The sequence below is a fragment of the Aegilops tauschii genome, chromosome 6, assembly GCF_002575655.3.
Source record: "Aegilops tauschii subsp. strangulata cultivar AL8/78 chromosome 6, Aet v6.0, whole genome shotgun sequence".
NCBI lineage: Eukaryota > Viridiplantae > Streptophyta > Magnoliopsida > Poales > Poaceae > Aegilops > Aegilops tauschii.
This window is the reverse complement of record NC_053040.3, coordinates 12,129,116-12,143,361: the sequence shown is the minus strand read 5'-3', so window position 1 is coordinate 12,143,361 and position 14,246 is coordinate 12,129,116. Positions and strand designations below refer to the sequence as shown.

At 41.9% G+C, this 14,246-nt stretch overlaps 2 protein-coding genes across 4 annotated transcripts; both read right to left on the bottom strand.

Annotated features, from left to right (window-relative positions):
• Window positions 1-246: 246 nt before the first annotated feature.
• LOC141020646 (B3 domain-containing protein Os11g0197600-like) lies at window positions 247-10,558 on the bottom strand. Of its 3 annotated transcripts, XM_073500817.1 has the most exons (8): window positions 10,384-10,558; window positions 10,205-10,312; window positions 9,335-9,444; window positions 9,126-9,225; window positions 7,760-7,943; window positions 7,331-7,400; window positions 7,084-7,189; window positions 1,983-2,241 (listed from the first exon to the last, which is right to left on the bottom strand). In XM_073500817.1, exons 2-8 carry the CDS (start codon window positions 10,289-10,291, stop codon window positions 2,092-2,094), a joined length of 807 nt encoding a protein of 268 aa, XP_073356918.1. In that variant the 5' UTR covers window positions 10,292-10,312; window positions 10,384-10,558; the 3' UTR covers window positions 1,983-2,091. The 3 variants fall into 3 exon arrangements, with proteins under 3 accessions (XP_073356916.1, XP_073356917.1, XP_073356918.1); XM_073500815.1 differs by lacking the exons at window positions 7,331-7,400; window positions 7,760-7,943; window positions 9,126-9,225; ... (1 more) ...; window positions 10,205-10,312; window positions 10,384-10,558 and adding exons at window positions 247-764; window positions 1,426-1,589 and having other exon boundaries at window positions 1,678-2,241; window positions 7,084-7,185; XM_073500816.1 differs by lacking the exons at window positions 7,331-7,400; window positions 7,760-7,943; window positions 9,126-9,225; ... (1 more) ...; window positions 10,205-10,312; window positions 10,384-10,558 and adding exons at window positions 247-764; window positions 1,426-1,589 and having other exon boundaries at window positions 1,687-2,241; window positions 7,084-7,185.
• Window positions 10,559-10,684: 126 nt separating this feature from the next.
• Window positions 10,685-11,893, bottom strand: LOC141025690 (secreted RxLR effector protein 161-like). The gene is made up of 2 exons (XM_073501600.1): window positions 11,258-11,893; window positions 10,685-10,783 (listed from the first exon to the last, which is right to left on the bottom strand). Exons 1-2 carry the CDS (start codon window positions 11,891-11,893, stop codon window positions 10,685-10,687), a joined length of 735 nt encoding a protein of 244 aa, XP_073357701.1.
• Window positions 11,894-14,246: the final 2,353 nt, after the last annotated feature.

Sequence of the window (14,246 nt, the reverse complement as noted above, 5' to 3'; positions counted from 1 at the left end):
TTTTCTTCCTAGAATCACTTATCAACTTCTCACCCCGTAACTTTTCCATCTACTTTCTAAGTTTGTTGATCATTTTGTTTGGCCCCTTAAGAGTGTCCCGATCATCCATTATTAGTTGTATATAACATGTTTCCCTGAAAAATGTTGTATAAGATTCGACGATGGGAGACTGGTTCCGGGAACTACTAGAATCTAGAATGTATTACTCACATAATGCAGCACCAGAATGGCAGCAAGCCCGCAAGATCATTTCTCGCACGATTCAATAGCTTAAGAACCACTAATCCAACACTTCCATCAATCCGAGTGAAAAACATTGTACATACAGGTAGTTCACTAGTTTTGTTTCAAATATAAGTTTAGCAGCAAAACATAGTTTATCAGTAAGTAACAACCGGTTTTGTTCCAAATATCCCTTAAACGTCTGAATACTCTTCTTACCCCCACTGACTATGAGGGTCCCCAGGTTAGTTTGGGATTGCAGCGCTAAGTTCTTCTTGGTGTTGGTACTGTGCTATCAGGAGCTGAGCTCTGTAGATGTGCACCTTGATGGTGTCCTCGGCGATGAGCTCGAAGACGCAAACATCGAACTTCTCCAGATTGTTGCCGATCGAGAACTGGCTCCAGCCTCTGCTGAAAGCGCCGGCGGAACGATGGCTGCAGTAGACGTAGTCAACTTGCCAGGGCGTTGCTTGCGGATCCCACAGGGTCAACTTCTTGCTGGTGTGGGGGAGATGCTCCCTGACAAATTCAGATGGGATGACCTGCAAGACAAGGAAGTGTGTCAGGGAAATGGTAATCTGTGGTACAATGAAATTCTGCCTATTCTGGGACGAGTACTAGTTACTTTTCCCTACATAATATACTTGCGAAGGAAGCGAATTATTTTCAAAGTTGGCTATAAGGCAACATGTAATTAACCATGCAATTATGTGGCATCACTAATCACTAAAATACCAAGAGCATCTGAAAAATAATTGTTTATCTAATATGAGGTTAATTAATTCAATCTAGGTTACTGCCGCATTACTACATCAACAACGAGGTTATGTTTCCAAAAGTGCAAGGAAATGCAGCACACCTGGATTTATCACAACAATCTGATTCTCTAGTCTATTCACACATGGAACAACAAAGCGGATACTTTAGTACTTGAGTTATCACGTCATCAATGGTAATCCCATATACGAAGATCAGCAGTAATGATGCAAATGGATGTTCAAATGAAATGAATTGGCTCGTGACTTTATCAAGCAAAACAATCAAGGAAATTCTCTAACACTGAGCCAAAAACGAAAAAAGGATATTGAGAGAAATAATCATGTTCGATATGCCCAACTAAACAATCATGTTCATGCAGACAGCAAAAAGGAACAGTTGTGAACTTCGTGTAAGTAGTGAAATATGGGGGGGAAGTAATATTACCATGAAAAATGAGTTGTAGGCACTAGCCGCCTTAATTACTTGCAGAGTTGAAGGGTACTTAGATGTAAATATCTCTGCCCTTTGAAGAGCGTACTTCTTCTGCCCTTCACTTACCGGCAACCTTTGTGATACTATTGCATGTTGCCTTTGAACTTTCATGACAGCTAGATAGTGCAGTATCATTGGATTATTTACAGAACTTGATTCTGAAAACTCCAAATAAATACAATTTTTAATTAAAGGAGGTTTTACCGTCATTACTTTTAATGCTTGTTCGCGCTGATCTGCAAGCTCCAGCAACCTCCAAGCTTTCTGATGGGTCAGCTGCATTCTTGTTCCTCTTCTGTCTTGTTGCTGACACATTACAAGTACCAACCAAAGATTCAGGCATTTTTTGCTTACCCTTAACTGATGCATTAGAACACTTCTTCAACGTAGAGCCATCTGCGTAAATTTCTCCAGTCGGCTTCTTTGTGGTTCCATTATTCTCTTCTTGGGGAGCTACTCCATTGTCATCTTCATCACTCTCTTCTTTAAAATCCTTTGAAGGCTTAGCACGAAGAGCTGATGGCTTCTCAACACACATTCCATTAAATATATTAACTGAGAACTGTCCGTATCCATCATAACAGAATAATAAGAGGTTTCCTTCCCCAATGGAATGATCTATACCAAATTCCTTCCACCCACGTCTAAAGAAAAATCCTTCGGTGCTGAAGCAAGTTCCACAAGCCATTTATTCCCACTTTGACCTCTTAGTATAACCGACCCAGTTCGTTGATTCTGAAGGTACTGACTGAATGATTGTGGAATTCTCTACACAGTGTCACATTATCAGTATATAAAGAATTGTTATCTATTTTTCTAGATTACATATGAAAGCTTGTCGGCAATGTGAAAGATATGTGCAATACAATCACAGCTCTAAGACAAAACTATCAAGCAAATATGATATTCTATTTCATGTTAAATACCAGAAGATTGGATTAAAACTTTAAAAATGTATTGATTGTTTGGGTATATATGGCTGAGAAAAATGAAAGACTTTAAACAACATAAAAATTAAAACCCTCTCCAAGAACAGCCAGTAAATTATCATTTTTATTTAAAATCAACAATTATATCAGAGCATAAGGTGCATTAAATAAAAAAATTAATACACAGAAATGTCACTTGTTCCATCCAATATATGACACAATAATAATTCTACATATGGTGTATTGACAAATGATTCTATCTTTTACCAGACAAAATAATAATGAACACCAAATGATTTCCATATACAGGTCCTTATATTTTGTGAAAATTGTTTAACACACCATTAGCACAGCCTATTTAATTATCATAAAGATTCGAATGAGTTCCGAAAAGGGTAAAATGTCGCTCGACTTGGTCCCTCTACTTTGGGATTGGTCAAGAGATTAAAGAGGCAATGATAATATAAGGAGCCAGACTATTTTTAATTCCCTGAAAACCCCTGATTTAACTTTAGGCAATTGTTTGAGATTATATGGATACCATATGATATGCATCCCATTAGCAGGTTGCCTCTTCTGGTAGCTATCGAAGTTACTGTAACTATACCCATCTCTTCTCATTATTATGAATAAAATATGAGGTGCTTCTATGTTGTACTAATTAATAACGTTAGGCTGAGTTTGTAATGAAGAAGAGAGAATATGTAATAGAAGCACATATCTGTCGATGTTGCAGAAATACTAAGCCCAAAATGAAATCGCAAAACACTAAGTGTGCAATTATTTCTACTAAACGCACACAAACTATACCACCTTTTTTTGCGCTGTCATAATTTTGGCATACCGGCCCGACGGCTTGAGGATGTTATGTGAACGAGAGTGGATTTTGTACACCTATGTCTATTGCACCCCTTATCCTACCGGCCATCACTGCGATGGGATATGTGCCAACCAACTAAATTACTATCCAAACGATCCTACTATTAAACTTTTACTCTAAAGGTTAGAGAAAATTACCAACATATGTCATTACGTGAAAACGACATGGAATCTTGTGTAACCCTAGAAAATTTTCCACACAAAACAACCAATTTTTGTCCTGGTCATTTTTTCTCATGCCGTTCATCATCGCAGTACATGCAACCGCCCTCTCCGACCTCGAGTATGGCTGGCCGACGTGAGGTGGCATCCCCGTCTTTGTACCATGCGAGACGTCCTCGGCGTCTAGACTCTAGCGTCCTCTTCGTACAGTCGGTGTCCAGGTTAAGATATTTATATGTGCTATAATTTTTGCAGCTAATTTACATATAATAGCATTAAATTTCTTTTAAATTTGTATTTTTGGCAGTCAACTAATTTCTACCTCTTCTCAATTTACGGAGTAACAACACCAATATATGCAAATGGACAGGATTTAAAAGATAGACTACAAGATGCAAGCGCAATATTTAAAAGAGCCTGTGATGCTACCTTGAGAACTTATATTATTTGTTTCCCAGGTTCAAACAAATAAGTATACATCTTTACAGGTACAGGGATCGCAACTATGGTTTCGCCTACAAGGATCGATTACATCAAAACTGACCAACACGTACACGCATGAAAATTTGTAGTCAAGGTCACTTGTTGTACCCTTATTTTCTTTATTTATTTTTATCAAATCCCACAGTTACTGTCTCATGATCTGGCTATCCTTATATATACAAGCATTTGACGCAGCACAACCTAAACCTGCTGGTACCTGGTCTTGAAACCAAGCCAAAGTCCACTTAACCTGGACACCTATGATCCGCTAGTACTACACGAGGACTCATGACATAATTAGACTAGATTCACAAAAACATAAAAAAAAAACGTGAATCAAAGACTAGTATAAAAACTCATTTTATGACGCGGACTACACCTAACACAGCGGAAACGGCAACCTACTATTACTAACGCATGAAAGACTTCGATTCACGTTGCATGTCAACGTGCAAGGACTTTGACACTTAGCAACTAATTAGTCAAGAATGTTTCTAACAGGACACCGATCAAACTAGTGTCCTTGCCCTAAACTATTGACCATAACAGATGCTGCAGAAAAATGTTGGTAATGCTCCCTTTCTGCCGCCTCCGTCTCGGGTTAGATTTATTTCTTTATCATGCTTATAAGATGTGCTAATTTGTGTAAATAAATTACTACGTTGTTGCCAACCTTTTCTCGAAGATTCACCTGACATGTAATCCTAACATATGGAAACATAATTAGCGTGGACACGTCATGTTTGTCTATTCACTAAAATGAACATAGAAAATATTGGAGAAATGCAGGCTTTGTACCACTTAGCTTTCCTGTCCTTTCATAGCGACTAGCAAGGATCAGATCACAGAAGATAATTAAATGACATGCTAGTTTCTGGTTGATCAATTTACAAAGTTTCTAGCACAGTTCAGATGCATGTATTTTAGATTGTGCCACATGTTTTTCTTAGACCTATTGCCTTCAGTTCATTAAAATATTTTCCTTCTCCTCCAGCATCCATTCATACATGCCGTAAACAATCATGCAGGACAATTTTATATTTTTATGGTTTTCATATATGAGACAACATGGTATGTTAGCTGCTCTCCGATTGTGTACCTTTTCCTGCAATAACTACGTAAGGATAACATGGAGAATTCAAAACTCTAATTATTATTAGCTGTTACTGAGTTTGTGCATAACTAGCTCAATCAATCATTGCTATTAGTTCAGATAACCAATTTTTGGTGTCCAACCTTCTGTAAATCATACACGATGATGTTATTCCATATTTTCTTCATTTTTTGCCCTTCATTCCCAAAAAGCCAGCAAGAGGTGGTTCTATGAAGTGTTGTGCCCATTAAAATACCCTTATATGAAAAATATGAATAATTATATGTTTCAGTTTTCATCATTCTGATGTGATATCAGTCGCTTTCGAGTGGCAGGGTTTCTTTGGAGCATGAATTTCTGCCCCTTCAACAAATCCTTCACCAGATACTCAGATGCTCCTAAGCTTTGATCCACACAAGGGTCATAGTCATGAAAATTCAACTTCTGAGTGAATCAAGATTTCTAGCTCACCAGTTAAACCACTCACAGATATAAGAAGGGATTGCCTATAAGAAATATGAGTGGCATATAAGCTTCAACAGGACCGAACGTACGTAACAGCAAACACCACAGAATAGAAACTATCCTCCTTGATGTCCCCAAGGACCACAATTTCCTATATATCATTGCCACGGCTGTAATAAAAGATAATTTTTATGGGAAATAAGAGGTCTGTTTTGATCATAAACATTTGTATGTAATTAGAGCTAATTATGCATGGTCCATCCATGCATAATCTATCTATTAGTTACATACTATTTATTCAACATATTGATTCAATAAACTAGACTTATTATCTGTCAAAAAAGATAGTACTGACTTATTGTCGAGGCTTGACTTAGCTTTACGTTATCTTCAATAATATATATGCATCGACTACCAATACTTGTGCACTAGAATGGCGGCTGTCGACTGAGTGTTTTGTTGTCGAGGCTTGACTTAGCTTTATGTTATCAAGAAGTTTCAGGGGTCGGGAAAGCTGGAGCCAAACAACCCACAAATGATTATTACACATCAGTGTGGGTTGTTTGTATGATTCCTATGTATGGCAAACAATAATATGGTTTCCTTTACACACATTATTTTGAAACATACATCCGGTCGGATATTCCCGGCCATGGTCTTTAATTTCGTTTTTTTCATATAACCAGATTCAGCTTTTTGTAGTAGTGGTTCTATTGGCTTCAGTGAATTGGTGTGGTTAAAATCCGAAGGGGGTATGGTATTTTCACCTATCAGGTATACCCATAAATTATACATCTATCACTCAAATCATTTGTACATGGGGTGTATTGTTGTAACATGCCTAGAAAAAAGGGCTAGGCTGCCGCAATGCAGCTGTCCTTAGAAACTAACTCCTTGCCAAATTCGCAAAATCGTGTTAGCTTGCATAATGAAGGAATATGGTATAAAGTCGCATTAGACATGGAGACGACATCGACAAGACCTGCTATCGCTGTTAGGACTGCAACCTTGAATGATGGCAGAGACATTGCTGTGAAGGCAACATATCTGGATATGTCACACATACCAAGAAAAAAGGGCTATGCCACAATGCAGGTATTTTGAGAAACCAATTCCTTGGCAGGTTCACAAAATAGGGATAGAGATCAGACAATGAAGGAATATGCTACAAATATAGGTGAAGAATATGAACGAGAAAGATTGAGTGAAGAAATGTACTCCACGTATTGGTTAATCCAGAAATAGAGTAAATAATTATTTTCTTATATTCAGACAATGCATCAAGTCATCAACACATCGTGTTTTTTTGAACCGAAATGGCAGGAGCTCTGTCTACGCATTAAATACTAGGAATGCGACACATCGTATTGCCTTTCTTATTCATTCTAGGTACTCCAAAATTTAAATCATCTTAGAAATTACCAATGAATCTACATGGAAACTAGATGTTTGAAGTTCATATTTTCAACCTTCATAACAACACTAGTGTATTTTGAATGCTATAGGACGTATTGGTCTACAAAGCATAATATTTCTAGATGATTGAGAAACGAATAAATAGTTTCTCCTTCTAGTTTAACCAAGATGCAAGGGTCTCACCAATCGCTCCCCGTATTTGAATACCCTGATGAATTTCTGCCCAAACTTCATTACTTCCCCCTCCTCCACTTTCACGTTCACCCTCACAGCCATGTCCGTAAGGTTCCTGCATAATTAGGAGTTAAGATTCGAGCAGTGGCCAGAAAAAATTGGCGGTGGGAGACAGAAGAAGAGGATGAGGCACCCAGACGTCAGGCACAAGCCGAGCCAGGAAGCGGTATATATCCCTGGCGACTGGCGGACAAACCTGGTTTTGTGTCCGGGAATTCCAGCCAGCGGTACAAACTTTGAGGACACGTGGTTTGAGGAATGAGAATCTGTGACACGAAAAGTAAATTAGGAGGGAAATCATATAAATCCATAGTATTTCTAGTACACATACTAGGTACAACAGTAATGGACAAAAATTTAGCTGCACCAATTAATTGGTGTTTTCTACACCAATTAATTGTTTAATACAATATATGGAGGAGGCCTCTTAAATTATGACAATGCATGGCAACCAATCAAGAATACAAGTAATGTAATGTACTGCAACTGAAAGAATGGGGAAAGTTATTTATGCAACATCATATTGCCGGCTTGTCGTTAACAATTTAAATAAAGGTGTTGTACATAAACTCAATTCTGAACAAGTCCAAATATTACCAATTTTTAATTTAAAGGAGGTTTTTACCTTTAGTACTTTTAAGGTTTCCTGGCGCTGACTTGTAAGCTCCAGGACCCGCTGTGTTGCCCTTTTTTGAGCCATCTGCATCAATTTCTCTAATCCGCTTCCTTGAGGTTCCATTTTCATGAATCTCTAATTTTTCTGATGAGTCAGCTGCATTCATGTTCCTCTTCTGACTTGTTGCTGACACCTTAGAAGTGCCAACAAAAGCTTCAGGTATTTTTCTCTTAACCTTAAAAAGTACAAAATAATACCCATCTATAGACCATTATATTTTGGGGAATTTGTTCAGCAGATCACTAGTACAGTCCACTTAACACCAAGATTCAAGTAAGTTCCGAAGCCATCCCTCTACATTGGTATCGGTCAAGAGATTAAAGAGGCAATGATAAGAAAAGAACCAAACTCTTTTTATGTCCATGAAAACCTCTGATTTACTTCAGGCAATTATTGAGATTATCTGGATACCATATCACATGCATCCCATTGGCGGGCTGCCTCTTCTGGTAGGTTAATTAGTAACCCTAGCTATTCAAGTTACAGTAACTATACCCATGTCCATGTGTGCTCATTATTATGAATAAAATATGAGGTGCATCCTACCTTGTAATAAAGGGTGCCTGAGTTAATTTGGAATGAATACAAGCGAACATGTAATTAATAAACAGTTTTATATATCATCATTTTTATCTTATTTGTGAATAAAAGCACGCATCCGTTGATGTAACAAGATATTAAGCCAAAAAATGAAAGCAGAGATATAATCTATAGTTTCACACAAAACATCAAGTGTACTGTCTATATATTCACACTAAACCACTTTTTGTTGTGCTATCTAAATTTTGGCATGACGGCCCAAGGACTTGAGAGGAGGCTTAAAAACACTGCTATGGGGGACTTGCATTTTCCACAACAATCCCCACTGGTAGAACTAATGGTTGCACCGCCTGTTGGATGCACCATATCTGCGTGCCGGCGTGCATTGCACAGGCTGTACTAGCTGACTGTAATCCGGTTTGTGAGTCGCACCAGTAAAACTTAAAAATAAAAAAAATACTAGCACAACACTCCATGGGCCAAAGCACTTGCCGGCACCAACTTGCTCCGCGGCATTCAATCTAATCTTCTATTAGAGAGTGGTAGCTTCTGACATACATCGATCTCATATGAAAATCGATCGATAACTTTCTGACATGCACCAAGTTGCTATCCCGAGGTCGGCAACTCAAGCCAATAGCAGAAACTACTGTTGAGACAGACCAGACTGGATAGATATAACTCAACCCCAAGGCCACCTCTTTCTCAAGAAAAATAACAATCAAAGACGGCTGAAAATCCTGCAGAATTTAACAAAAGATTGAGCAATCCTCACCCGTCGCTCCCCGGATTCTGGTGCAAAGGTCACCCGTCGCTCATCCTTCCCCCTCCCCTTCCCCTTCACCTTCTTCATCCCTGCCGTGACCATGAGATCCCTGCAAAATTGCGGCAGTGGAGAGTCAAGTAGCGGCCAGAGAAATCAAGTGGCGGCGTCACCGGTGACGGGCGGCAAACATGGTGTCGTGCGCAGGAGGGGGGACTTACGGGGAGCTTTCTCTCGGCGGAGCACGGGCGAAGTCCTCTGTCCAGGCCGTCGCCGCAGATCGATCAGATCTTGGTCGGGCTCCGGCAGTTACTGGTTCGGCGACAATGAGCTGTGGGTTGGTTGGGGAAATCGAGAGTTAAAAAGAAGACGAATGGGAAGAAAAATCTTATTAGTGAATAGAAGCACGCATCCGTCAATGTTACAAGAATACTAAGCCAAAAATGAAAGCAAAGATATAATCTATATATATTCACAGAAAACATCAAGTGTAAAACTGTTATAATCTATATATATTCACACTAAACCACTTTTTGTTGTGCTATCCGAATTTTGGCATGACGGCCCAAGGACTTGAGGAAGCTTAAAAACACAGCTATGGGTTGCATTTTCCGCAACAATCCCCACTGGTAGAACTAATGGTTGGTCCTACTGTCGATGCACCATATCTGCGTGCCGGCGTGCATTGCACAGGCTGTACTAGCTGACTGTAATCCGGTTTGTGAGGAGTAAAACTTGCGCCCGTAAAAAAAATACTAGCGCAACATTCCACGGGCCAAAGCACTTGCCGGCACAAGTCCTGATCTGGGCCATTAGTGTTGCTCTGTGGCATTCAATCTAATCTTCTATTAGAGAGTGATAGCTTCTGACATACATCGATCTCATATGAAAATCGATTGATAACTTTCTGACATGCACCAAGTTGCTATCCCGAGGTCGGCAACTCAAGCCAATAGCAGAAACTACTGTTGAGACGGACCAGACTGGATAGATATAAATCAATCCCAAGGCCACCTCTTTCTCAAGAAAAATAACAATCAAAGACGGCTGAAAATCCTGCAGAATTTAACAAAAGATTGAGCAATCCTCACCCATCGCTCCCCGGATTCCGGTGCAAAGGTCACCCGTCGCTCCTCCTTCCCCCTCCCCTTTCCCTTCCCCTTCTTCAGCCCTGCCATGACCGTGAGATCCCTGCAAAACTGCGGCAGTGGAGAGTCAAGTAGCGGCCAGAGAAATCAAGCGGCGGCGTCACCGGTGACGGGCGGCAAACCTGGTGTCGTGCGCGGGAGGGAGGGGCTTACGGGGAGCTTCCTCCTTCCTCTCGGCGGAGCACGGGCGAACTCCTTCGTCCAGGCCGTCGCCGCAGATCGATCAGATCTTGGTCGGGCTCCGGCAGTTACTGGTTCGGGGACAATGAGCTGTGGTTGGTGGGAGAAATCGAGAGTTCAAAAGAAGACGAGTGGAAAAAAAACTAGATTTTTTTAGGGATAAAAAAAAAATCTAGAGTTCAAACGAAACGAGAGGGGATTTTTTTTTAGGGAAAGTATACTGCTACGTTTTTTTTTAGGATATCAGGTTTGCCCATCAACTAGCTCTACTAGTGTTGCAATCAGATACTGCATAGCGCAGTCCGTCTCCAACAGCACACGGTCCAGCGACACACTGCGAGCCTGTCTCTCAGGCCAAAATATAGTGCCTGAGCTTCTGATTCCTCTTCATCCTTGCAACCCTGAATGTGACAGCCTACCGAGAAAATCACGACACATATATTGTCTCTCCAATGGTGCCCACTGCAGCCAATCCCGATTGTTAGTTATGAAGAATGAGATTGCACGAATCGATAATCATTGATCGTGTGCATGGTGCACATATATAGGTATAGGGTGGACCGGCCTCTACTTGTCTCCCAAGATATACAAATATACGGGGGGAGAGAGAGATACAACGGTATAAATACAGACCCTAGTCCTATACATATGCAGTGTACAACGTACGCTCAACCCCCCCCCCCCCCCTCCCCCCGCAGTCGAAGCGTCGCCCGAGACACAGAGACTGGACCGAAACTCCTCAAAGACTGGGGTCGGTAGTCCCTTAGTCATGACATCGGCAAACTGCTGAGTGGTAGGAACGTGTAGAACACGAACCTTCCAAAGAGCCACCTGCTCGCGAACGAAGTGAATGTCGAGCTCAATATGCTTCGTACGGCGATGGTGTACGGGGTTGGCGGAGAGGTAGACGGCGGAGATGTTGTCATAGTAGACGATCGTGGCCTTGGGAACCACACAGAGCAACTCCTGAAGAAGCTGACGGAGCCAAGAGCACTCAGCAACGGCGTTAGCCACCGCCCGATACTCCGCCTCGGCGCTCGAGCGAGAGACCGTTGGCTGCCGCTTGGACGACCACGATATCAGCGAAGGCCCGAGGTAGACACAATAGCCTGACGTAGAACGAAGCGTGTCTGGGCAGCCAGCCCAATCAGCATCGGAGTAGGCGACCATGTCGATGGAGGAGGAAGCCGTCAGGGTGAGCCCCATGGTCATAGTGCCGCGTATATACCGAAGGATACGCTTCACCAGAGTCCAATGGGAATAACGCGGGGAGTGCATATGGAGGCACACCTGCTGAACTGCATACTGCAGGTCAGGCCGAGTGAGGGTGAGATACTGCAGGGCGCCAATGATGGAGCGATAGAACGCCGCATCTGGCGCAGAGGAACCCTCCAAAGCAGAAACCTTCGCCTTGGTGTCAACAGGCGTGGATGCGGTCTTGCAATTAAGCATGCCCGCGCGCTCAAGAAGCTCATGAGCGTACTTCTGCTAATGCAGAAAGAACCTGTCGGCACGACGAACGACCTCAATGCCAAGGAAGTAGTGCAGCGCTCCAAAATCCTTGAGGGCAAACTCATCACGTAGACGAGCCGTGAGCTGCTGAAGAAGCCCAGGCGAGGATGCCGTCAGGATAATGTCGTCCACATAGAGCAACAGATAGGCAGTGGCACTGCCCTGATGATAGACGAACAACGACGCGTCGGAGCGGGTTGTATGAAACCCAAGCTGCTGTAGGAACCCGGCCATACGCTGGTACCATGCCCTGGGGGCCTGCTTCAGTCCATAGAGGGACCGAGAGAGCAGGCAGACATGGTCGGGATGCTCGGCGTCAACAAAACCAGTCGGCTGCTCGCAGAAGACCCGCTCCGTGAGATGGCCGTGCAGAAACGCGTTGGAAACATCCAACTGATGCACTGGCCAGGCCCGGGAGACCGCTAGCTGAAGCACCGTATGGATCGTGCCCAGTTTAACAACCGGAGCGAAGGTGTCGGTGAAGTCCACACCGGCGCGCTGGCGGAAACCGCGCACCACCCAACGAGCCGAGGTTCTTGTTACTTCCCTAGAATTTGCGTTTGCTCAATCTCGAGACAGCATGGTGGAATTTGACAAAGTTCTGGCAATCCGTGATCCTGATTGATCATGGAAGTGCTATCAGTTCTTTGGGTTCTGCCGTAGTCAAAAGAAAGATGAAATTCGCAGATGAAAGGGCATTGCAGATATGATCTGCACGGGGGTCATGCGTATGATGAAGTTTAGTATGGGGCTCGAGATTTAATTATCCCGTGTTTCATACACCCCGAGATGTTAATGTAGCAACTTGAATAATCATACTTGATGATAAAACGTTGGTAGCTGCGGTTTAAGTCAAAACCTTAGAAGCCACGTAAAATAAAATTTTGCATAAACCTATTAGAGGCGTCTAACTTGGTTTTGCAGGATGTGCATGTGATGTGGTATAGCAGTGCTCATACTAATTTGATTATGTATGAGATGACTATATGATGTAATTTGATTAACATGACCTGCGTGTCATGATTCGGCATGATGGCTGGAGCCATATGATTGCACTTTAATGACCTGCGTGTCAACCTTGTTGTAATGCATTATTTTGTTAGCTATAGAGATAGCAATATTATCTGGTGCATGGACAAGGTGGTGGCAATCTTCGCGAAGGTGAACACCGACGCGAATGCCGAAGACGAAGAAATGAAATACTTCACCGTCAGAAAGGGCTATACCATATCATGCTATTATGAATTGCCTGAGATGTTTATCCCTTATGATGCACCCTTCTTGATTGCGCGGTAGTCGCTTTTATTAGGGTGATCTCTCACTTAAAATATCAAGTAGTTAGTGTTCTCCCAAGTGTAGCACCGTCACGGCACCTATCTTTTCGGGGTGCGCCATGGATGCATGGGTACGAACGATTAGAGAAGTGTGAGGCGGGTGAGGTCAGACCTCGCAGCAAGATCACTTGATTGTCTTGACGTTCATGGCAGGATCGTCCTGAGCTCGGAACACACGCATCGAAAGATGAGCAAGAGTCACATAGAGATGTGATCGGCAAGTTGGCCTACCGATTAAAATTCCCGTTATGAGATGATGATTCTATGGCGATGAATTGAAGTCTGGATCTTGTATCACTCAAAATTAATTGTGAGAGATATTGATTTGAGTGGGAGCGCACTGTTGAATTAACATGTTTAATTCTAAGTGCAATTAATTATGAACACTGTCTAAGTGTTTCTTGCATAATAGTTGTAGAATAATGGCTCGCATTTCCACCTTCCCTATTAAAACTAAATAGCTGTTAAATATCTGGTTAAAACTTTACGATTGGTAACGTAATATGAGGATTGTCCTCAAAAGTGCCGAGAAGGACATTGTCCTATCGCATGCTTTCCGTATCCTCCCGCTAATGCTATGGATCATGTGACTCTCGTCCTTCGATCCAAAAGCTAGGATTCTGTTACAGTCAAGTGGAATATGTTTGCTTCCATGAAACCCAAACTTCGAAAGTTGGGATAGTTATATGATATTCATGGAACTAAAAATTATTTTCAGATACAAACAAAGCAATGTTTGTTTGCAAGTATTAGTAAAAGTGTTTACTATGCATTTGACTGTTGGGAAAGGGATCCAGAAGAACGCCTGTCATATAATGAAAGGTGAATAAAACAACAACTTAAAGAGAAAGGAAGTGTCCAAAGGGTGTTAGTATGACTTACACGCCTAGGAAGTCCGGGGCTAATGCCACTCTTAAGTTGGGTGCTTCTTTTGAGAGTAGGAGAAATACTAAAAGTTA